The following is a 24,794-nucleotide window of genomic DNA, read 5'->3' on the forward strand; positions in this document are numbered from 1 at the left end:
TTTGAAAATCCTCGGAACCACCAGCACACCAGTGGCGTACAAAGGGCAGGAAGCCAGTCTTACCTTGGTTGTCGTCGAAGGGCACAGACCCAGACTGATGGGAAGAGACTGGTTACAGAAGATTCAGCTCAATTGGCTGGAAAGTTTCAAAATATCCAATGGCATCCTCCAAGATGTCTTAAGGAGGCAGGACGACGAATTTGACAAGGAACTAGTCTGGATTAAAGTGTCAAAGCCAAAATCTTTGTCAATCTGGATTTGACGCCCAAGTTATTCAGAACTAGACCAGTGCCATATGCACTGCATCAGAAGATTGAAGCTGAGCTCAAGAGATTTGAAGAGCTGGGCATAATCAAGCTGGTCCAGTTTTCTGAGTGGGTGACGCCAAGAGTCCCCATTTTCAAACCAGATTGTTCGATAATAATTTGTTGAGACTACAAACTAACCATAAATCGGGCTGTCCTGATTCCCTGGATCGAGGACCTCTATGCTAAGCTGATGGGGGGCCTTACCTATTGAAAATTGGACCTTTGTCATGCCGCCTTGCAACTAGAATTGGATGAAGAGTCTCAAAACTTGGCCACAATAAATACCACAAGGCCCACTTTCAGGCATCGCTTCAGCCTGCGCTACTTTACATTATATGGTGGAAAAACTCCTCCGGGGACTTCCCAAGGTGATGGTCTACCTAACAATGTGTTAGTCACCAGCACTACCCCTGAAGGACACATGTCTAGCCTTGAGGAAGTATTAAATAGGTTTTGGGATGTGGGGGACCGCCTCAAATGCAAAAAGTGTACTTTCTTGGCCTCAGAAGTGACGTACATAGATTTTATATTGATACAAGAGGGTTGCAACCCCTGGAAGAAAAGGTCACGGCTATACACAAAGTCCCAGCATCCAAAAATATCAGTGAGCTCAAATCCTTCCTTGGTATGGTAAATTATTATGGAAGATTCATTTACGATTTAGCCAAAACATTGGCACCATTACACCACCTACGAAAGCATCAGCGGTGGCAATGGAGGGAGCCCCAAGAGGAAGCCCTTTGAGTTGTGAAGAAAACATTGCAGTCCTCCAACCTCTTCGTGCATTTTGGCTCGGAGAAACTGACGTGCTTATATGTGATGCATCCTCTTGGGTATAGGTATCTTTTTATCCCACAAAATGGTAGATGGTTCTAAGCCCCCAATCATCTTTGCCTCTACGATCCTTTCAGAAGCAGAACGGAACTATGCCTAGATCGAGAAGGAGGGCTTATCAGTCATATAAGGTGTGAAGAAATTCCACCAATATGTGCATGGATTGCGGTTTGACATAATAACCGACTATAAGCCATGACTGGGTCTTTTAAGGGAACGCAAGCCTACACCCATAGTCTCGGCGAGGGTACAACGTTGGACCTTGCTGCTGGCAGCCATACAACTATACTTTCTGGCACTGGCCCGGCACACAAATTGCGAATGCAGATGCATTAAGTTGCAGTACATTCCAGATTCTAAACAATTGTTTCCTGTCACTCAGGCAATTCCGTGTCAATGTTGCTACTGTCCCTTTTAGTCCATGAGCTCTCACTTTATTCGCAAGTCTGTTGTGCGGCACTTTATCAAATGCCTTTCAGGAGTCTAACTACTCAACATTAACCTCTCTGTAGCCTCATGAAAAAATCCAGCAGGTTAATGAAACGTGGTATGCCCTTACCAAATTCATATTGCATTTTTTTTTTTTCATTCATGGGGTGTGGTCACCATTTATAGCCTATCCCTGATTGCCCTCAAACCAGTGGCTTGCTGGACCATTTTAGTGGGCATTTAAGAGGCAACCACAAAGAATAAAGAACAATGAAAATTACAGCACAGGAACAGGCCCTTCGGCCCTCCAAGCCTGCGCCGACCATCCTGCCCGTCTAACCTAAAGCCTTTCACACTTCCAGGGCTCATATCCCTCTATTTGCATCCTATTCATGTATTTGTCAAGAGGCCCCTTAAACGGCACTATCATACTTGCTTTCGGCACCTCTTTCGCAGCGGGTTACAAGCACCCACTACCCTCTGTGTAAGAAACTTCGCTCGCACATCTAAACTTTGTCCCTCGCACCTTAAACCTATGTCCCCTAGTAATTGACTCTTCCACCCTCGGAAAAAGCTTCTGACTGTCCATTTTGTCCATTCTCCTCATATGTTTGTAGACTTCTATCAGGTTGCCCCTCAACGTCCGTGGTTCCAGTGAGAACAAACCTAGTTTAAGTAAGTTACACCGGCGGGACTGGACGAAAACGGGCAGCCACTCAGCCCATCACGGAGCGGAGAATCGCTGGGGGGGCCACTGCCAACGGCCCCAGACCGGCGCGATGCGATTCCCGCCCCCGCCGAAAAACCGGCGCTGGAGAATCCGGCAGCCAGCATCAGGGCGGGATTCACGCCGCCCCCCCGGCGATTCTCCGGCCCGGCGGGGTCGGAGAATCCCACCCCTAGTGTGGCGGGAAGAAAAACCAGTGTAATACTTTTCACTCTACCTTGGTACACGTGACAATAAACCAATCCAATCCAAACACCCCCTCCTTTTTGATCTCAATGTGACCCAGACTATCTACACACCCTTCCCCAGACTCATCATCCACCAAGTCCTTTGCTTTGGTGAATTCTGATGCAAAATACTCATTTAGTTCCTCGCCCATTTCCTCTGGCTCCGCTCATAGATTCCTTCTCCTGTCCTTGAGATGGCAATCCTTTCCCTGGCTACCCTCTTGCTCTTTATATACATATAAAAAGCCTTCTGATTTTCCCTAATCCATTTTGCCAATGACTTTTCGTGACCCATTTTAGGCCTCCTGACTCCTTGTTTAAATATCATCCTACTTTCCTTATATTCTTCACGGGCTTTGTCTATTCCCAGTCTTCTAGCCCTTACAAATGCTTCGTTTTTCTTCTTGACCAGGCTCACAATATCCCTCTTTATCCAAGGTTCCCAAAACTTGCCATACTTATCCTTCTTCCTCACAGGAACATGGCGGTGCTGAATTCCTATCAACTGACATTGAAAGCCTCCCACATGGCAGATGTTCATTTACCCTCAAACATCCGCCCCTAATCTAGATTCTTCAGTTCCTGCCTGATATTGGTATAATTAGCTTTCCCCCAATTTAGCACCTTCACCCCGAGGACTACCCTTATTTTTATCCAACAGTACCTTAAAACTTAATGAATTATAGTCATTGTTCCCTGCTCCCCTACTGAAACTTCGACCACCTTCCCGGGCTCATTCCCCAATACTAGGTCCAGTACGTCCCCTTCCCTGGTTGGACTATTTTACATGTTGTTTCAAGATCTACCACTGTGGATCTGGAGTCACATGTAGGCCAGACCAGGTAGATGTGGCAGATTTCCTTCCTTACAGACATTAGTGAACCATATGGGGTTTTACAACAATCATTAGACTTGTCATTCCAGATTTTATTGAATTCAATTTCCACCATCTAATTTTGACCCAAGTTATCGTTTCTAAAAGCTTATCGACCACCATGCTTAAACTGACTGACCTGTAGTTTCTGGCCTTATCCTTTGGCCAGGGCAGCACTGAAATCATCAAGTCTAGCGAAAGCAAAAGCACAGATGGTTTCAGCAGCAGATTTAAGCGAGCGGCAGTGACGAGCAACATTACATAGATGAAAGTACTTTATAGTGGAGAGGACATTAGATCTAATGTTTGACTTAAGATCAAATATAATGCCACGGTTCTGAGCAATCTAAGTCAGCCTGAGACTGCTGTCAGGGATAAAATTTGTGGTAGACAATAACTTTGGACTTTTCAACATTTAATTGGAAGGAAATGCAGCTCATTTAAGACTGGATGCTGAACATGCAGTGGAACAAAACTTCCAAAAATTTCTACCAATGTACTTTTTGTTGGGGAAAATTACAAGACTTTGTCCATTATTGTCAAGTGCACTTGGCCCAGGCTGACCAGCCATTCAAACAGTTAATTTATGTTAAACTGCACTGTTTGGAGTTTCCTCCTTGGTTAAAATATGGAAATTGCACTTGAAGCTGTGTCCGTTTTTCTGCTGGCACTTTACACCAAAGCATCCTTCCAATATCTTTAGATGTATACTCAAACTTAAAATGGACATAAATGAGCATAATCAATCAAAGAAACACTGAATTGGCAACAGTATATTTCTTCTTTGCATCTGTTTATACTCAATTAATCATCAGCATTGGATTCACGAGGTTGATTTCTGGGATGAAGGAGGTGACTTATGAGGAAAGGTTACGCAGGTTGGACCTATGCTGCTCAGAAACATAGAAAATAGGCGCAGGAGTAGACCATTCGGCCCTTCGAGCCTGCACCACCATTTAATATGATTGTGGCTGATCATGCAAATTTAGTATCCCACTCCCGCTTTCTCTTCATACCCCTTGAACCCTTTAGCCGCAAGTGCCACGTCCAGCACCCTCTTGAATATATTCAATGAAGTGGCCCAACAGCTTTCTACAATAGCGAATTTCACAAGTTCACAATTCTCTGAGGGAAGAAGTTCTTCCTCATCTCAGTCCTGAATGGCTGACCCCTTATTCCTAGGCTGTGACCCCTAGTTCTGGACGCCCCCAACATCGGGAACATTCTTCCTGCGACTAGCCTGTCCAGTCCCATCAGGATTTTATATGTTCAGTATTTATAAAAATGAGTTTATACAAACTTGCAAAAATAAGCCTCTGAGGAGGCTTGACAGGGTAGATGCTGCGAGGATGTTGCCCTTTGTGGCGGAATCTAGTACCAGGAGGCACAGTTTCAGAATAAGCGGTCACATTTAAAATAGTGGCAAAAAGGAATTTTTTTTCTCTCAGAGTCGCTAACCTGTGGAATTTTCTACCCCAGAGGGTTATGGAGGCGGAGTCATTGAATATATTCCAAGCTGAGATAGACAGCTTCTAGATAGTCAAGAATGATGGGGAACAGGTAGGAATATGGAACTGAAACCACAGATCAGCCACTATTTTACTGAATGGCAGAGTAGGCTCAAGGGGATGTGTGGATTACTCCTGCTCCTACTCTTATGTTTAATGCACATCAGACACAGTCTGCAGGATTCTCCATCGGCAGGATACTCTGCTTTGCCAGTAGCGTACCCACGCACACGGGTTTCCCCAATGGCGTGGGGTGGCCACAATGGGAAACCCATTGTCCAGCTGCAGGAATGGGGAATCCCGCTGCCAACGGGGGCACGCCATGCCGGAAAACGGGGCTGGCAGGACAGAGAATCCCGCCCAGCATTTTAAAGACCATGCAATTGGAGCATTTCAATTTTTACTGCGAATTATATACTTCCATAAAAATAAACTGCAAGCCCATAACTTGCTCGGAGTGACAATCATCGGTGGATTGCCACTCAAAAAAGACTTGCCCTCACTCGGATTACAAAGCCTCTGTCTTGCCGGACCTTCCTCAGTCAGGTGGGGTGAGACAGGCAAGGTGGTGTGTGGATCCACTGGTGGGGTCATGGGTATGCAAGATGTCTATGCAGGGCTTGTCCTGGGTCTAATAGATTGTTACAATGGAATTAGAAGTGTTTATTTTCCTTATCTTTCAGAGTAACTGTTTGGGTAAAACTGGCTGAACCATCCGAAGTTAGTTTTGTCGGGTGCACGTAATTGTTCAGGGGAAGTTAGCACTTCTGGACAATTGCCACATAAACCCCTATGTGGGATATTCCTCGAGGAATTCCCCAGTGCATCATTGAGGTACCTCCAAAATCTGACAGTGGGGAGCAAAGAAGTTATGGGCCATCATACTTGGTGAGGATATTTGTTGAAAACAATCAAACATTTGCAATAAAAAATCAGAAAACCCCTGTATCTGAAAATCTGAATGCAATGCTGTGTCCGCCGAACCAACGCAACTAAAGGATAATCATATTTGAGTGTCGGGAGGGTGGGTGGGGGGCTGCTCAGTTGTTTGGGCAAAGATTCATTTGGATAGAAGGTTTGATATGGGACACAAAAGGTCAAGGAGACATAATCGATTTTATTTATGTGCATAGCTCAATTATGCCCATAATTCTGTGATCTTTTAAACCACATAATCTGATTGTCAATGTGGAGCCTCAATGAATATCCTCAAGTCAAAGTAGGTAACATAAAAGACTTTCAATTAGCCAACATGATAAAATACATTTTTGAAACGTTTTCGATGGGTTAGTGATAGTTAAAAACATCGTTGCAACAAATTTAATACTCACTGATTAAAGAGTATTCTTGAACGAACAATGAACTTGAAGACATATTCTAAGGATTTCATTGCTTTGAAGAGTTGGTCTGTCACATTAGGTTTTTCCGAATTATCCACATAGTTTTTCAAAACTGTGGTAAGTTTCCTGATTAAAAATTAAGACAGTTCAATGTACCATTTATCCACATTGTGATGATTCAGAGAATTCATCCAAACATTTCACAATTTGCAAGAAACCTGACTGTAGACTGCTCCACTAATTCATTCCACAAAAACAATTTTTTCTGTTGTTAGACTCCTGTGTCAGGTGGTGATCCTCTCCCAGGGTAGCAACCAAGAGATATAAAGATAATATTCAATATAAATTTCACTCCATCATTTCACAACAAACTGGCAAATCAATTCCCCTCTGCTTCAGGACATCTTTCAAGGTTCCCCACAACCTAAACAAGTGAAAGCATGTTGCAACATTCATATTTTCTTGTTATTTTTTGCAAGAGTTTGGCATTGGAGAATGGAACATGTAAAATGTTTTAAACCAGTTTTAACAGCAAGCACTCAAGTCTAATGCAGACAACAGATCCTTTCATGTTAACTAATCAACTAAACAAAAAAGGGATGACGTCCTAAAAGTAGAATACAGGGAGTAATGAAATAAATTGAAACGTAGGACCTCAAAGATAGTGATCTCAGGATTACTACCAGTGCCACGTGGTAATCAGAGCAGAAACAGCAGGATGAATACGTGGCTGAAGAGATGACATGAAAGAGAGGGTTTCAGATTCCTGAGACATTGGGACTATTTCTGGGGAAGGTGAGACCAGTACAAACTGGATGGGTTACACCTGGGAAGATCGGGGACTGATGTCCGAGGGGAAGCATTTGCTCAAGTGGTTGGGGAGGGTTTAAACTAAAATGGAGCAGGGTCGTGGGAACTTATTCAAGGAGTCAGAGGAGGAGGAGACACGGACAAGAACAGAAGACTGAAAGGAAATAAGAAAAGGCAGAGTAACCAAGGGCTAGAATCAAACAGGGCCACAGTGAAAAATAATGAAAATGGGACAAGGAATATTAAAAGCCGTAAGGCTTTTTGCCTTAATGCGTACAGTATTAGCAATAAAGTGGATGAGTTATTATACAAATAGATGTAAATGGGTATGATATAGTCAGAGTTTCAGAGTCATGGCTGCAGGGTAAGCAGGGATGGGAATTGCACATTCAGGAGTATTCAGTATTTAGGAAGGGTAGACAAAAAGGAAAAAGTGGTGGGGGTGGTATTGCTGATTAAAGAGGAAATCGATGCAATAATAATCATCTTTATTGTCACAAGTAGGCTTACATTAACACTGCAATGAAGTTACTGTGAAAAGCACCTAGTCGCCACATTCCTGTTCGGGTACACGGAGCCACACAGATGTCCAAATTACCTAACAGCATGTCTTTCAGGACTCGAGGCGAAACCGGAGCACCCGGAGGAAACCCACGCAGAACAGGGGAGAACGTTTAGACTCCACCCAGACAGTGACCCAAGCCGAGAATCGAATCTGGGAGCCTGGTGCTGTGAAGCAACAGTGCTAACCACTGTGCTACCGTGCCACCAATTCAACTTCCTTAAATACCCCATTGCAGAAACCCGCTGCTCTCTGTTTGGAACTCAGCACAGCCTCAATGTGGCAAACTTGATTTGTAAAGAATCAAATCCAAGTTTGCGCTTCAGCAGTCTGCGACATCACATACCAGGCCGTATAATTAATAATACACATTATTAATGCTGATAGCATTTCCTTGTTGAGCTTTGTAAGCAAGTTAGGCCTTTCCAACATGTAAACAGTATTAACATAGAATAAAGTAAGCTATGTTCAGTCAGGAGCCATAACATCAAATGAAAGTTTGTGAATCACTTCCTTGATCAAAATAAAGTGTCTCACACACATGGATACCTATCACAATGTTTAAGAGTCTACAGATAGGAGGATATATGTCCAAGTCAAAATTGCATGTAATTTCGAGAGAAACGTAACAGCTTTGGAGTCCCACATCATTGTTGCTCTTATTCTCTTTGGTGGAGAGAGCATGTGCAGAATGAAAGATGCAAAATGAAAGAGAAAAGATCGAGCAACAGGATTTACCTTGAAGGAATAGCTGTTGAAGAAATGGTATTTTCACTTCAAAAGGAGTTGCATTGAATATCTGCCAGATTCAGAATTACTTCTTGCACAAAGAACAGGAAACAAAGATGTAGGATGACTCAATCTGAAGATAAATCAGAAATATGACTCCAGCCAAAAAAGTTTACTCCATTTGAAGCTGAGGGACATTAAAATGGAATTGGATGGAATGTGCAGAACAAACGAAACAAACTACAACTACCTTCACAAAGCTATGAGTCAAACTACACCATTTTTATCAGGTGCCAACCTTTATTCTTTTCTTTCCATCTCCTCTTGCTTCTTCTTAAACAGACCCTCGAGGATGACTTATTTCCAGTCTAGTTCAAATAAAATGGCTGCCAAGTCCAATGTGTGATCTGCAGACTCAGCCACTTGTAGGGTAGATGGTGTTTGAAGGGTTGAGTAGGTGGTATTTAGAGCGTTCTCCCGCAGTCCCTTAACTTCACCTCCACATATTGCCCACAAAGTGTCTTGTTGTGTTTGGTGCCAAGCCATGTGATCAGACACAAGCCAGGTTCTCCTATAGGTCTCCAGGTATGTTTGAGAACATCCTTAAAAACATTTTCACTGTCCTGCTGGGAGTCTCCTGCCACAAATGAGTTCTGCGTAAAGTAGTTTCCTTGAGTCTCGGATGTCCAAGCCCACGAATTACAAGTCCCACCGGGCTGAGCTAGCTTTGACTGATTCGTTACTCAATGCTGGGAACGATTGCTTGGGACAGGGTGCTGTTGTTGAATCGCCTTTTTTTTCCACCAGATGTGGAGGATCTTGCAAAGGAACCATTGGTGGTATTTCTCTAGCGCTTTGAGTTGCTGACTGTACCCTGTCCAATTCTTCAAAGCATTAAGATTCCAGAGATCACTGCTCCCTGAAGTTCAGTTTCTGAGTGAACACACACAAACATCATCTGCATAGTGCAGCTGTATGACTGACGTTGTAGTGGCTTGGTTTTTAGGCAGCATGGTCTTTAGATTATCTCCACACCTCTGGAGGTAAGTGGCATATTGGTTTCCTTCAATGGAAATCCTGTTGCTCGATCCTTTCTCTTTCATTTTGCATCTTTCATTCTGCACATGATCTCTCCACCCAAAAGAAAAGAGCAACGACGATGTGGGACTCCAAAGAGAAAAAAGGAGAAGTGTTCTGTAATGACACAAACTTTGATCGATGTTTTCTTCTTCCACCTAGCAGAGCACACAATAATTTGCCCAGAAAAATTTATTTGAAGAGCTGCATTACTGACACCATTCTAATAGGGTTCTCTTCTATTTCTCTAGCTGCCCAGGAACAGCTAACCCAGAGGTTTCACCAACACCTCACAGAACTTACAACACTGAATCGAACAGTATTTCAGTTTGTGACTGGCAGAAGGGAACATTAGATGAATTATAAAGCATAAATTAATAGGAACAATTGGTAACATCAGTGGAGATTGTCTAAACAGTTGGCCTAAGCACTCATTCATCTTCAGACGCCAGGAATGAGAACTTCATTGAAGCCGTGGGATGCTGATAAGGAGTTCAGTTAACTGCATGGTTGACACATAAAATGCTTTGCACTTATGTGAAAATATCCAAACAGAAATCTTTGTGGCTGATAAGATTTAACATAGATTAACATAGAATTTACAGGGCAGGAGGCCATTCGGCCCATCGAGACTGCGCCAGCTCTTGGAAAGAGCACCCCACCCAAGGTCAATACCTCCACCCGATCCCCATAACCCAGTAAACCCACCCAACACTAAGGGCAATTGTGGACACTAAGGGCAATTTAACATGGCCAATCCACCTAACCTGCACATCTTTGGACTGTGGGAGGAAACCGGAGCACCCGGAGGAAACCCACGCACACACGGGGAGGATGTGCAGACTCCGCACAGACAGTGACCCAAGCCGGAATCAAACTTGGGACCCTGGAGCTGTGAAGCAAATTGTGCTATCCACAATGCTAACGTGCTGCCCTAAATTTTATTGGTTGGGAATTTATTTGCCCTCCACTAAGGCGAGTTGTGAGGCAGTGAGGGCAATTAATCAGGCTGGAAGATGGTGCCCTGCTGCCTTTATACTTCCGCCCAATTAAGTCCACAATGGGAAGGCAGATACAGACCTTTAGCCGTGAAAGCCATTGAGATTCTTGTGTGGACAATTAATGGCCACTTAAGAGGCTGATATTCAATCAGTGGCAGTTGGAACAGTCATCATGCAGAGTGCCCAAAAAACAGGGGATTGCTTGTTGTCAGGAACTCAGTGCCTGATCGGGACCTGGGATTGGCAAGGGGGGACCCGTCCTTCTTGCCAACATCTTCCCATGCTGAGCCAGCAACTTCCCTCCCACACATTCTCTCTCACATGTGGTCTGGGTCCCAGTTAATCCAGGGCATCTAGTTGCAAGCAGCTTCCAACGTTGCCAGTGGTACAGCCTGAAATTGAGAGCTACCTGAGGCGCTCAGAAATGGAGGGATAGAAATTTCCGGTCGTTGCTGTCCACATAAGGTATTTACGACAGTCGGCATTCCCGAAGAAGGCTGTTACAATCCCAGTTGATGTTAAAACTGTATGGGAAAGGGCAGCATGGTGGCGCAGTAGGTTAGCCCTTCTATCTCACGGTGCCAAGGTCTCAGGTTCGATCCCGGCCCTGGGTCACTGTCCGTGTGGAGTTTGCACATTCTCCTCGTGTTTGCGTGGGTTTCACCCCCACAACCCAAAGATGTGCCAGCTAGGTGGATTGGCCACGCTAAATTGTCCCTTAATTGGAAAATATTAATTGGTTACTCTAAAATTTTTTTTTTTTTAACTGTACGGGAAGATCCCAGAATGGATCCTGGCTGAAAAGACTGTAACTTCTGTTTTTTATATAAAACGTGAAGGGAAAATGTCACAAGACCGCTCATTAGTTTTAACAAGAAAAAAACATTGATTAAACAAGGAGATATTGGATTATGATGCAATATCGCTTTAAACCCCCCCCTTTTGCTTAACAATTATACACGTGTGAGATTAACACAGATTACAAAGTACATCTTTTTTTTATATAAATATTTTATTGAAAATTTTTGGTCAACCAACACAGTACATTGTGCATCCTTTACACAATATTATAACAACACAAATAACAATGACCAATTTTATAAACAAAAAATGAATAAATAATAAATAACAAAAATGAAAACTAACCCTAATTGGCAACTGCCTTATCACAAGTAACACTCTCCAAAAATGTAATTTAACAGTCCAATATATAATTATCTGTAGCAACGATCTATACATATTATACAGTATATATTAACAACTCTGAGAGTCCTTCTGGTTCCTCCTCCACACCCCCCCCCCCCCCCGATCCTGGGCTGCTGCTGCTGCCTTCTTTTTTCCATTCCATCTATCTTTCTGCGAGGTATTCGACGAACGGTTGCCACCGCCTGGTGAACCCTTGAGCCGACCCCCTTAGGACGAACTTAATCCGCTCTAGCTTTATAAACCCCGCCATGTCATTTATCCAGGTCTCCACCCCCGGGGGCTTGGCTTCTTCCCACATTAGCAATATCCTGCGCCGGGCTACTAGGGACGCAAAGGCCAAAACATCGGCCTCTCTCGCCTCCTGCACTCCCGGCTCTTGTGCAACCCCAAATATAGCCAACCCCCAGCTTGGTTCGACCCAGACCCCTACTACTTTTGAAAGCACCTTTGTCACCCCCATCCAAAACCCCTGTAGTGCCGGGCATGACCAAAACATATGGGTATGATTCGCTGGGCTTCTCGAGCACCTCGCACACCTATCCTCCACCCCAAAAAATTTACTGAGCCGTGCTCCAGTCATATGCGCCCTGTGTAATACCTTAAACTGAATCAGGCTTAGCCTGGCACACGAGGACAACGAGTTTACCCTGCTTAGGGCATCTGCCCACAGCCCCTCCTCGATCTCCTCCCCCAGCTCTTCTTCCCATTTCCCTTTTAGTTCATCTACCATAGTCTCCCCTTCGTCCCTCATTTCCCTATATATATCTGACACCTTACCATCCCCCACCCATGTCTTTGAGATCACTCTGTCCTGCACCTCTTGTGTCGGGAGCTGCGGGAATTCCCTCACCTGTTGCCTCGCAAAAGCCCTCAGTTGCATATACCTGAATGCATTCCCATGGGGCAACCCATATTTCTCGGTCAGTGCTCCCAGACTCGCGAACTTCCCATCCACAAACAGATCTTTCAGTTGCGTTATTCCTGCTCTTTGCCACATTCCATATCCCCCATGCGTTCCCCCCGGGGCAAACCTATGGTTGTTTCTTATCGGGGACCCCCCCCAAGGCTCCAGTCTTTCCCCTATGCCGTCTCCACTGTCCCCAAATCTTCAGTGTAGCCACCACCACCGGGCTTGTGGTGTAGTTCCTCGGTGAGAACGGCAATGGGGCTGTCACCATAGCCTGTAGGCTAGTCCCCCTACAGGACGCCCTCTCTAATCTCTTCCACGCCGCTCCCTCCTCCTCTCCCATCCACTTACTCACCATTGAAATATTAGCGGCCCAATAATACTCACTTAGGCTCGGTAGTGCCAGCCCCCCCCTATCCCTGCTACGCTGTAAGAATCCCTTTCTCACTCTCGGGGTCTTCCCGGCCCACACAAAACCCATGATGCTCTTTTCAATCCTTTTAAAAAAAGTCTTCGTGATCACCACCGGGAGGCACTGAAACACAAAGAGGAATCTCGGGAGGACCACCATCTTAACCGCCTGCACCCTCCCTGCCAGTGACAGGGATACCATATCCCATCTCTTGAAATCCTCCTCCATTTGTTCTACCAACCGCGTTAAATTTAACCTATGCAATGTGCCCCAATTCTTGGCTATCTGGATCCCCAGGTAACGAAAGTCCCTTGTTACCTTCCTCAATGGTAGGTCCTCTATTTCTCTACTCTGCTCCCCTGGATGCACCACAAACAACTCACTTTTCCCCATGTTCAATTTATACCCTGAAAATTCCCCAAACTCCCCAAGTATCCGCATTATTTCTGGCATCCCCTCCGCCGGGTCTGCCACGTATAGTAGCAAATCGTCCGCATACAAAGATACCCGGTGTTCTTCTCCTCCCCTAAGTACTCCCCTCCACTTCTTGGAACCCCTCAACGCTATCGCCAGGGGCTCAATCGCCAGTGCAAACAATAATGGGGACAGAGGGCATCCCTGCCTTGTCCCTCTATGGAGCCGAAAATATGCAGATCCCCGTCCATTCGTGACCACGCTCGCCACTGGGGCTGTATACAACAGCTGCACCCATCTAACATACCCCTCTCCAAAACCAAATCTCCTCAACACCTCCCACAAATAATCCCACTCCACTCTATCAAATGCTTTCTCGGCATCCATCGCCACTACTATCTCCGTTTCCCCCTCTGGTGGGGCCATCATCATTACCCCTAACAGCCTCCGTATATTCGTGTTCAGCTGTCTCCCCTTCACAAACCCAGTTTGGTCCTCGTGGACCACCCCCGGGACACATTCCTCTATTCTCATTGCTATTACCTTGGCCAGGATCTTGGCATCTACATTTAGGAGGGAAATAGGTCTACAGGTCCTTTTCCTTCTTTAAGAGAAGCGATATCATTGTTTCAGACATAGTCGGGGGCAGTTGTCCCCTTTCCTTTGCCTCATGAAAGGTCCTCGTCAATACCGGGGCGAGCAAGTCCACATATTTTCTATAGAATTCGACTGGGAATCCATCCGGTCCCGGGGCCTTTCCCGCCTGCATGCTCCTAATTCCTTTCACCACTTCTTCTACCTCGATCTGTGCTCCCAGTCCCACCCTTTCCTGCTCTTCCACCTTGGGAAATTCCAGCCGATCCAAGAAGCCCATCATTCTCTCCCTCCCATCCGGGGGTTGAGCTTCATATAATTTTTTATAAAATGTCTTGAACACTCCATTCACTCTCTCCGCTCCCCGCTCCATCTCTCCTTCCTCATCCCTCACTCCCCCTATTTCCCTCGCTGCTCCCCTTTTCCTCAATTGGTGTGCCAGCAACCTGCTCGCCTTCTCCCCATATTCGTACTGTACACCCTGTGCCTTCCTCCATTGTGCCTCTGCAGTGCCCGTAGTCAGCAAGTCAAATTCTACATGTAGCCTTTGCCTTTCCCTGTACAGTCCCTCCTCCGGTGCCTCCGCATATTGTCTGTCCACCCTCAGAAGTTCTTTCAACAACCGCTCCCTTTCCCTACCCTCCTGCTTTCCTTCATGTGCCCTAATAGATATCAGCTCCCCTCTAACCACCGCCTTCAGCGCCTCCCAGACCACTCCCACCTGGACCTCCCCATTATCATTGAGTTCCAAGTACTTTTCAATGCACCCCCTCACCCTTAGACACACCCCCTCATCTGCCATTAGTCCCATGTCCATTCTCCAGGGTGGGCGCCCTCCTGTTTCCTCCCCTATCTCCAAGTCTACCCAGTGTGGAGCGTGATCCGAAATGGCTATAGCCGTATACTCCGTTCCCCTCAGCTTCGGGATCAACGCCCTTCCCAAAACAAAAAAGTCTATTCGCGAGTAGACTTTATGGACATAGGAGAAAAACGAGAACTCCTTACTCTTAGGTCTGCTAAATCTCCACGGGTCTACACCTCCCATCTGCTCCATAAAATCTTTAAGTACCTTGGCTGCTGCCGGCCTCCTTCCAGTCCTGGACTTCGACCTATCCAGCCCTGGTTCCAACACCGTATTAAAATCTCCCCCCATTATCAGCTTTCCCATCTCTAGGTCCGGAATGCGTCCTAGCATCCGCCTCATAAAATTGGCATCATCCCAGTTCGGGGCATATACGTTTACCAAAACCACCGTCTCCCCCTGTAGTTTGCCACTCACCATCACGTATCTGCCCCCGTTATCCGCCACTATAGTCTTTGCCTCGAACATTACCCGCTTCCCCACTAATATAGCCACCCCCCTGTTTTTCGCATCTAGCCCCGAATGGAACACCTGCCCCACCCATCCTTTGCGTAGCCTAACCTGGTCTATCAGTTTCAGGTGCGTTTCCTGTAACATAACCACATCTGCCTTAAGTTTCTTAAGGTGTGCGAGTACCCGTGCCCTCTTTATCGGCCCGTTCAGCCCTCTCACGTTCCACGTGATCAGCCGGGTTGGGGGGCTTCCTACCCCCCCCTTGTCGATTAGCCATCCCCTTTTTCCAGCTCCTCACCCGGTTCCCACGCAGCTGTATCTCCCCCAGGCGGTGCCCCCCCGCCCATCCCCTCCCATACCAGCTCCCCCCTCTCCCCAGCAGCAGCAACCCAGTAATTCCCCCCTCCCACCACCCCCCCCCCCGCTAGCGTAATTACTCCCCCCATGTTGCTCCCAGAAGTCAGCAAACTCTGGCCGACCTCGGCTTCCCCCCGTGACCTCGGCTCGCACCGTGCGACGCCCCCTCCTTCCTGCTTCTCTATTCCCGCCATGATTATCATAGCGCGGGAACCAGGCCCGCGCTTCTCCCTTGGCCACGCCCCCAATGGCCAACACCCCATCTCCTCCACCTCCCCTCCTCCCCCATCACCACCTGTGGGAGAGAGAAAAGTTACCACATCGCAGGATTAGTACATAAAACTCCTCTTTCCCCCCTTTTTAACCCCCCTCTTTGCCCCCCACATTCGCCCCACCACTTTGTTCAAACGTTCTTTTTAATAACCCGCTCATTCCAGTTTTTCTTCCACAATAAAAGTCCACGCTTCATCCGCCATCTCAAAGTAGTGGTGCCTCCCTCGATATGTGACCCACAGTCTTGCCGGTTGCAGCATTCCAAATTTTATCTTCTTTTTATGAAGCACCGCCTTGGCCCGATTAAAGCTCGCCCTCCTTCTCGCCACCTCCGCACTCCAGTCTTGATAAACGCGGATCACCGCGTTCTCCCATTTACTGCTCCGAGTTTTCTTTGCCCATCTAAGGACCATTTCTCTATCCTTAAAACGAAGGAATCTCACCACTATGGCTCTGGGAATTTCTCCTGCTCTCGGCCCTCGCGCCATCACTCGGTATGCTCCCTCCACCTCCAACGGACCCGCCAGGGCCTCCGCTCCCATTAACGAGTGCAGCATCGTGCTCACATATGCCCCGACGTCTGCTCCCCCCACACCTTCAGGAAGACCAAGAATCCTCAGGTTGTTCCTCCTTGTGTTGTTCTCCAGTGCCTCCAACCTTTCCACACATCGTTTCTGATGTGCCTCATGCGTCTCCGTCTTCACCACCAGGCCCTGTATATCGTCCTCATTCTCGGCTGCCTTTGCCTTCACGACCCAAAGCTCCCGCTCCTGGGTCTTTTGTTCCTCCTTTAGCCCTTTGATCGCCTGTAGTATCGGGGCCAACAGCTCTTTCTTCATTTCCTTTTTGAGCTCTTCCACACAGCATTTCAAGAACTCTTGTTGTTCAGGGCCCCATGTTAAACTGCCACCTTCCGACGCCATCTTGGTTTTTGCTTGCCTTCCTTGCCGCTGTTCTAAAGGATCCACTGCAATCCGGCCACTTTCTCCTCCTTTTTTCATCCGTATCCAGGGGGGATTCCCTTCTGGTTTACCGCACAGTGTTTTTAGCCGTCAAAATTGCCGTTGGGGCTCCTATCAAGAGCCCAAAAGTCCGTTTCACCGGGAGCTGCCGAAACGTGCGACTCAGCTGGTCATCGCCGCACCCGGAAGTCACAAAGTACATCTTGATCTACAATGGTCTCATTAACAAAAATCCCTTTTAAAGAACAAGATGACTGGGAAAATACACTCTCCACTCTGAACCTCAAGTGAATGTTTGTGAATGTCTCTGCCGAATCACCTCAGATGATTGTCCCGTGAGAGTTTCTGAACTCCACTCTCAAAAACACGCTTTAAAATCTTCTCTCATAATGCTTTCCTTCGCAGTTTCCATTCCGAATTCCAGACCAGGTTTTCCAAATGACACTTTGAAACACAGCTTCCGTTGCACTTTTAACAGCAATTCCAGTCCAGCATTTCACCCCACCCACTTTTAGGTTTCCTTTGTCTCAACTGCTTTTACACAAACTCAAAGATCCGGCCACCAATTTCCAAAGTTTTTTTTAAACTCATTTTCCACAGGCTGTAGTAAAATCTCATAAACCTGAAAATCACTTCAGATATTTTCCTGGCATCGCAGCATTGTTCTCAGCTTTGTCTGTCTTTACTGAACAGTGATCTGTTCTCTAACCTGCAATCTCAGACGTCCTTGAAAATCCTCTTCATTTCTTTCTGATCTTCTGAGCTGGCTTTGGATCTCTGCACTTGTTTTCTTAACCATTATTCCATGCTATGGGTTTTCTTCTCGCTAAGCCAAGAGAGATGTTCCCTCTCTAGCCATTTAAACCAACTGCTTGTAACAGAGCTGTGACAGTTCCGTTCTCTCTCACTGCCTATCTTAAACTGCAATCAAATTAGCTAACTAAAACTTAAAAACTTCTCTACCTTACAAAGCCCCAGTCGCTCAGCAACACCCACATGCGTATGCGTTTTATTTATCCTTCATAGCCCTCTCTAAGGACAATAGAAATACAGTTGGAACTTAATCAACCCCCACTCATACAAACACCTTTGTCCAGCATGAATCCAACTTTAGGGTTTACCTTTCCAGGCACAGAAACATTAAATTAAACACACTTAAACCTTAACCTTATTTCTAATGTTTGCCAATATAAATTGCTTGAGACTAATTTTGTTTTCCTAACAAGGTGATGCAGGGGTATCGGATGCAGGCTTTGGACTACTCCCCAGCCAGCTGATGTGTACAACCCACCACCGGATCAAACCCCCATTGAGGGGAACAAAGGGGGTGCTATCTCAAAAGACATCCATCACCTCCAGTATGCATTTTTACATTCTAGATTAACTGATTTGACACATCTGGTTGCGTAAACATTCAAGGCTATGGTCATCTTCACAATATAGGCAGGGCCATCGTTCTTGATCTTATTCGAATGTTCAGCTCAAATAAATAACATATGCTTTTTAATTGGTTTCCTGGTGAATCGCAGATGTGAAGGCAGATCTGTTATGCATCCAAGTTGCTACTCCTCAGTCTATAGTCATGGCAAGTTTGGTAAGGGCAGGTATGAGCAGCCTGTCTTGCATAAATCGCTGCTTTTTAAGAGAGACTTCAACACTAACAATTTTCCAATGCAGGGAGATTATAGACAGAAGGCTGACTCAACTAATTTTTAATCCTCATTTGGGAGTCAGCCACAACACAGCCAGCCACAATAGCTGGAAGATTTACATTAAGGTGCATTTGCATTGGCAGAAATTGAGCTGGGGACACTTCGTCACAGCAGTCGGCTTCCAGATATTCAATGATCGTCAGAATAACTTCAAGTGAATCAACAAACCATTCTGATGAGTATGAGTATGAAACAAAGAGGACATGCACATCCTGCATGAAACAAAGAGGCCATGCATATCCTGTGGATATCTTTCACTGGGGAAGGAGCAAAACATTTTACCTATAAGCACACTACTGCAGAAATCTGAAATAAAAACAAAACACTGGAAATACTCAGCAGGTCTGGCAGCAGCTGTGGAGAGAAACAGAGTTAACATTTTGAGTAGAATATGACTCTTCGTCATTTTTGACTTGAAACAGTATTGTTTTTCTCTCCACTGACGCTGCCAGATCTTCTGAGTATTTTCCAGATTTTACATATACTTTTACACAAACACTAGCAAAAAGACAACTAATCAGAATGCATTAAATTTCTTGCAGATTTTAAGGAACAGACCACATGAAACACTTACGTGTAAGCCAAGGTTGCACTGAAGTGTTTTCGGATATAGGTTTCAAGGACAGGGTTGAAATGCTGGAATTTTCTATCAGCAATCAGTCCAATAATAAATACCTGCATTTTGGGGAAATAAACAGCATTCACTTACTGAGCCTGTAACTTGAGTTATAGCTGGCTGGTTCACTGCACGGAATAACAAAAATACAACAATAAATTGACTCTAGAAACACCAAATACTATAATTGATTTAAAATTAATTTTACCAAATTTCAATATTATTTTGTGAACAAAAAGTCAAACAAATAATTCTGTTGTTTAAGATAAATGTAAAATAAATAAAACCTGCAGTAAACAGCCATATACAACCAGATGTGCATTCACCCAGCACCTTTAATTAGCAAAATGTCCCAAGGCACATTACAAGCCTTATCAAACAAATTTGATTGAGCCAGAGAAGGAGATATTGTGACGGGGACCTAAAGCTTTATCAAAAAAGCAGGTTCAAGTAACATCTTAAAGCAGGAAAGAGAGGTAGAGTACAAGGAGAGGGGTGAGGAAAGGAATACCAGCTTCTGAATATACTGCTAACCCACCAAGGTCTCTCTTTGGCTCCCCAACGTGCTCAGCCAACTCCCAGTTATGACCTGACCCTCCATATTTTGCTACCTTTTTAAAAATCCTACAAGCCATTTCTGTTCCGTAAATCCCTAAGCATATTCCAAATTCACTTCACCTTTCTCCAGCTGCAACATTTTCTTGATCAAAGTAAAATAATAACACATAGGGTGGGATCTACCAGTCACGTTGCACCTGAAAAGCATAGTGGGATCCACTTCCAGGATCTACTCAGCTCACCACACCTCGCGAGGTCTAACATGTGAATTCTGCCCATTGTGGGTGGGATCACTTTCTGGCAACTCTGCATATTAGAGTGAGACAGCTAGTCTCACTCTAATATGCATTCCTAAGATCTACCCATGGCGTGGGATCTCTTGGAGGTCTCCTAGCGCCGTTCAGTACTGGTCTCCACAAAAAGTGCCCAGACAGAACAGCACTCATAGGGATCTCCCAGGGGATTGGAGGCCCCCAGGTGCATTCCGGGCAGGGTGGTACCTTGGCACTGCTAATGTCACCTGGGCATCCTGGCACTGCCATCCTGGTACCCAAGTGGCACTGCCAGGGTGCCAGGCTGGCATTTCCAAGTGTCAAGCAGCGGTGATTGGGCCAGGTAGGGCCTGAGGACCCACTAATAGCGAGTTGGGTTTGGGGTGGGGTGGGCGGGGGGGACATCGGGGGCTCGCGAGATCGACATCTCGATCTCTCGCTGCGCTGAGGAGTTCCAGCGAGCGGAGCTCTTAAGTGCAGGAAACAGGCCTAAGTTTGTCCCCTCGTCGAGGAGTTTCCCACTGAGGCCACCGATCTATTCAGATGGGTGTGAAATAGTGGGGTGCTTCTCAGCGTTCCGAACATGGGAAACACACAGCTAATCTTGCGTGCTGAGGCACTGTCCTCATTAGGGTCGATAGCACCGATTGTAACTGAACAGTTAAGGAAATTACCAAGAAACTGCCAAGAACTTCAGAAAACGACCATTTGGGAACGGTCAAGCAAGAGAACATACCATACAAAACAGGTGGAAGAATTAGAACATAGAACAATACAGCGCAGTACAGGCCCTTCGGCCCACGATGTTGCACCGAAACAAAAGCCATCTAACCTACACTATGCCATTATCATCCATATGTTTATCCAATAAACTTTTAAATGCCCTCAATGTTGGCGAGTTCACTACTGTAGCAGGTAGGGCATTCCACGGCCTCACTACTCTTTGCGTAAAGAACCTACCTCGGACCTCTGTCCTATATCTATTATCCCTCAGTTTAAAGTTATGTCCCCTCGTGCCAGCCATATCCATCCGCGGGAGAATTGATACATTCAAATGTTTTTCTCCTCAATTAACAGTTGTTTTATCAAAAGCATTGATTCTGCTAACTGAAAGCAGATCCTAATTTCCCAGAATGTATCAGAAACGATGGACAGGGCTACAGGGAGAAGGTAAACAAGTGACATTAAGTAAACTGCTCTATCATGAAGCCTGGCCCAATAGCATCATCCTGTGCTATAAGAATGGGCGAAATGGAGGCACAGTGGTTAGCACTGCTGCCTCACAGCACCAGGGATTTGGGTTCAATTCTGGCCGTGGGTAACTGTCTGTGCGGAATCTGCACATTCTCCCCATGTTTGCATGGGTTTCCTCTGGGTGCTCTGGTTTCTTCCCACAGTCCAAAGAAGTGCAGGTAAGGAGCATGGCCAGGCTAAATTGCCCGTAGTATTCAAAAATGTGGTTAGGTGAGGTTAAGGGATTACGGGATTAGGGCAGGTGCACTTTCAGAGGGTCAGTGCAGATTTAATCGGCTAAATGGCCTCCTTCTGCACTGTAGAGATTCTATGAATACTGTAGCATCAGCGCAACTACAGTATTTTCTACAGCTTCCAGCTGGACCTACTGGTCTATTGTTCAACACCAATTTAAGGCAAGCTAGCGGACAAATTTCAATTTTATTTTCAGCTTAAGATTATTGATTATCTTTTAAAAGAATGCAAAGTGAGTAATTCATATAATTTCAGAATAAGGTTATAATAAAGCTTACAACATATATAACAAAAATGTAAATGCAATAAAGAAATCATTGATGCAAATCATTTTCTGAAAACACAACAATCTGTAAATTGATTCAAAAGGGACGGGGGTGTCAAATAAAATTAAACATTGACAAATCTTCTCTGTATTGCACTCTGCTTGTTCCAAATTCTCCATGTGCCTATGACAAGTACAAACAGGAGACTTAAATTTAAACTCTATACTGTATCCTTACAAATACTAATAAAGTGACAGGTTCCATTCAGAAAATGACCATATTTATAACATTAGTTTAGGAAATAATAAAAACATAATCCCTTTAGCACTCAATAATAAGCCACTCCAATTCTTAATATTCAAAATATGCATATTAGTATCACTTAGTCTACAATAGAAAGGAGACAAATTACAGTCAAATTAAGTGAAATTATAGCCAAGTATATTTTTAATCAATCACAAAGAATATTATTCACAGATTAATGATTAAAGAACCACTCAATTATAACTAGCATAATTTTTGATTCCTTAACAGGATTAGAATTAAAGGAAACCAACTACAAAACTGAAACTTACCAAAGAATCAAAAACTAATGTGTCAAAAGTGTCACTGTCAGAATTCTCCATCATGATGTTGAAAAGTGCATCAAGTGTATCTTGCAAAAACTGAAAGAAAAACATTTAGACTTGAATACCTGAAAATGAATACAATATCAGGTGCTTATTCTTCTTTCTTTTCTTTTATGTTCAGATACTATCATGTGACAAAGAACCCAAATGTTTGGTGGAACATCACCTATCCAAGTAAACAAAATCTGATGCTCTGCACTATTTTTCATTGCATTTCTAATGTCACTGAAATTTGAATGCTGGAAGTAGCCATTTGGACCATCATGGCTATGCTAGTGGTAGTTTCACTCCATTCCAATTTTGCCGCTCATTTCTTATATTCTTCAAATTTTTCTGAAAATCTAGCTTCTGCTCAACTGTCACAATTGACTTGGCTTCAGTAGCCATGTCGAGGACCCTGGTTTCATGCCGGCCCAGGATCACTGTCCGTGAAGAGTTTGCACATTCTCCCCGTGTCTGCTTGGGTCTCACCCCCACAACCCAAAGGGTAGGTGGATTGACCATGCTAAATTGCCCCTTAATTGGAAAAACAGACTGGGTATTTTAAATTTATTTGAAAAAATAACCACTTGGGATAATATATATTTTTTTTTATTCGTTCTTGGGATGTGGGTCTCACTGGCTGGGCCAGCATTTGTTGCCTAATCCTAACTGCCCTTGAACTGGTGGGGGCAGCTAAGAGTCAACTGCATCACTGCAAGGGTCTGGAATCACATGTAGACGAGACTGGGTAGAACATAGAACATTACAGCGCAGTACAGGCCCTTCGGCCCTCGATGTTGCGCCGACCTGTGAAACCACTCTAAAGCCCATCTATACTATAGAACATAGACAGGCAGCAGATTCCCTTCCCTGAGGACATGAGTGAACCAGATGTTTTTTTTTACAACAATCAGCAATGGTTTCATGGCCACCATTAAGAGTTTTAATTCCAGATTTATATTGAATTCAAATTTCACCATTTGCCGTGGTAGGATTTGAACCTGGGACACCAGGGCATTACCCTGGGTACCTGGATTACTAACCGTAACAATAACCCTACGCCACCATCTCCCTTCCACATTCTAATATCTAACTTTCCCCTTAAATTACTCGCGATAACTTATTTTTTTACTGATTTCTACAAAATAATCTCTCACTATTTCCTGTTTAAAACCCTTTTACATAATCTTAAGCATTGCTATCAGATTTGCACCTACTTCTCTGCTCAAGTGAATATTCCATCATGAATACCCCAAATACATTGTAACTTTATCATCCCTGCTGTCCTCCCATTGGATTTGTATTGCCTCTTTCCTTTATACGATTGCCTGAGATGGCAGGCACTACTCTCAACCATTATCAAATTTCTGTGGAAATCAAATTCAAAATGCAGTTGCTTACTTATGGCTTTTTCCACCTGCAATCATCCTGACATGGTATTTTTTCCCTTTTTGATAGTGTACAATGCACAATGTCCCTATCTCCAGCATACTAGATCCAATACTTAAGAGGTTAAATATCAAACCTGGGCACATGAACTCATCAACAGGTTTCAAGTCACAGGAAATCAAGGTTCAGTCTTCATGATCTGGACTGAAGTGTTTAGCAAAGCTTGAACTAGAACAATGATTCCTGCTCGTACGAATCAGTCGAGCACACTGATCAACTGGTACAATCTGTTGATGTGTTATGTACTCTGGGATAAAACAGGCTGCAACTGGATGCAGCTTTAACCAAAAGATACTCCAGACCTTGAAGTTAGTTCAATCTGATTTATTGAACCAGTAGCACAGTTCTCTATGAGTTCGACTCTCTGCTAACCTAAGTGTGGTTACTGTCTGACTGAACCAGACTAGCTCTTAGCCACGTGCTGGAGGTGTGATACTGTACATACACCCTGACTCATTCTGTAGATGTTCATCAGTGGAAAGAGGCAGAGTGTGAGTGCCTCGTGCCTTTTATAGTGAGATACCACCCGAGTGTCCTGCCTGCTCATTGGTCATGTCCTGTTCTCTGTGTTCATTAGCTGCCTGTTTGTATATCATTATCTGCATGTCTACAGATCATGACATCTGTTTTTAGCAATCTCTCTTGAAAGCACTTAACCTGGAACTAGAATATTCCTTCTCAGAAGGCCAGGGCTCAAGCTTTTTTAAAGATGAATCATAAGAATCATAAATGAATCATGTTCAAACATTGTCAATATGAAACCTTTCAAGTGAATTATGACATGCACTTGTGTTCAGTTTGGAGCAGGTCCAATGCCACTGAACGTTACATAGAAATGCAAAGCAGATACTCTTGACTATCCAGAAAAAAAATTGCAAATCTGAAAGAGTAACTGAAATTAATGTGGGGCAGCACGGTGGTAGAGTGGTTAGCACTGCTGCCTCACAGCGCTAGGA

At 44.8% G+C, this 24,794-nt stretch overlaps 1 protein-coding gene across 1 annotated transcript in view; it reads right to left on the reverse strand.

Moving 5' to 3' along the window:
* The window catches only part of dock1 (dedicator of cytokinesis 1), an 850,868-nt gene that overhangs the window by 682,385 nt on the left and 143,689 nt on the right, over positions 1-24,794 (reverse strand). Inside the window, exons 17-19 of the mRNA XM_072479204.1 lie at positions 22,354-22,443; positions 19,153-19,253; positions 6,239-6,373 (exon numbers count right to left, since the gene is read on the reverse strand). Of these exons, the coding sequence (XP_072335305.1) occupies positions 6,239-6,373; positions 19,153-19,253; positions 22,354-22,443 (326 nt within the window). The remainder of the gene's footprint in view (positions 1-6,238; positions 6,374-19,152; positions 19,254-22,353; positions 22,444-24,794) is intronic.

This window comes from Scyliorhinus torazame, chromosome 16 (assembly GCF_047496885.1).
Source record: "Scyliorhinus torazame isolate Kashiwa2021f chromosome 16, sScyTor2.1, whole genome shotgun sequence".
Taxonomy (NCBI): domain Eukaryota; kingdom Metazoa; phylum Chordata; class Chondrichthyes; order Carcharhiniformes; family Scyliorhinidae; genus Scyliorhinus; species Scyliorhinus torazame.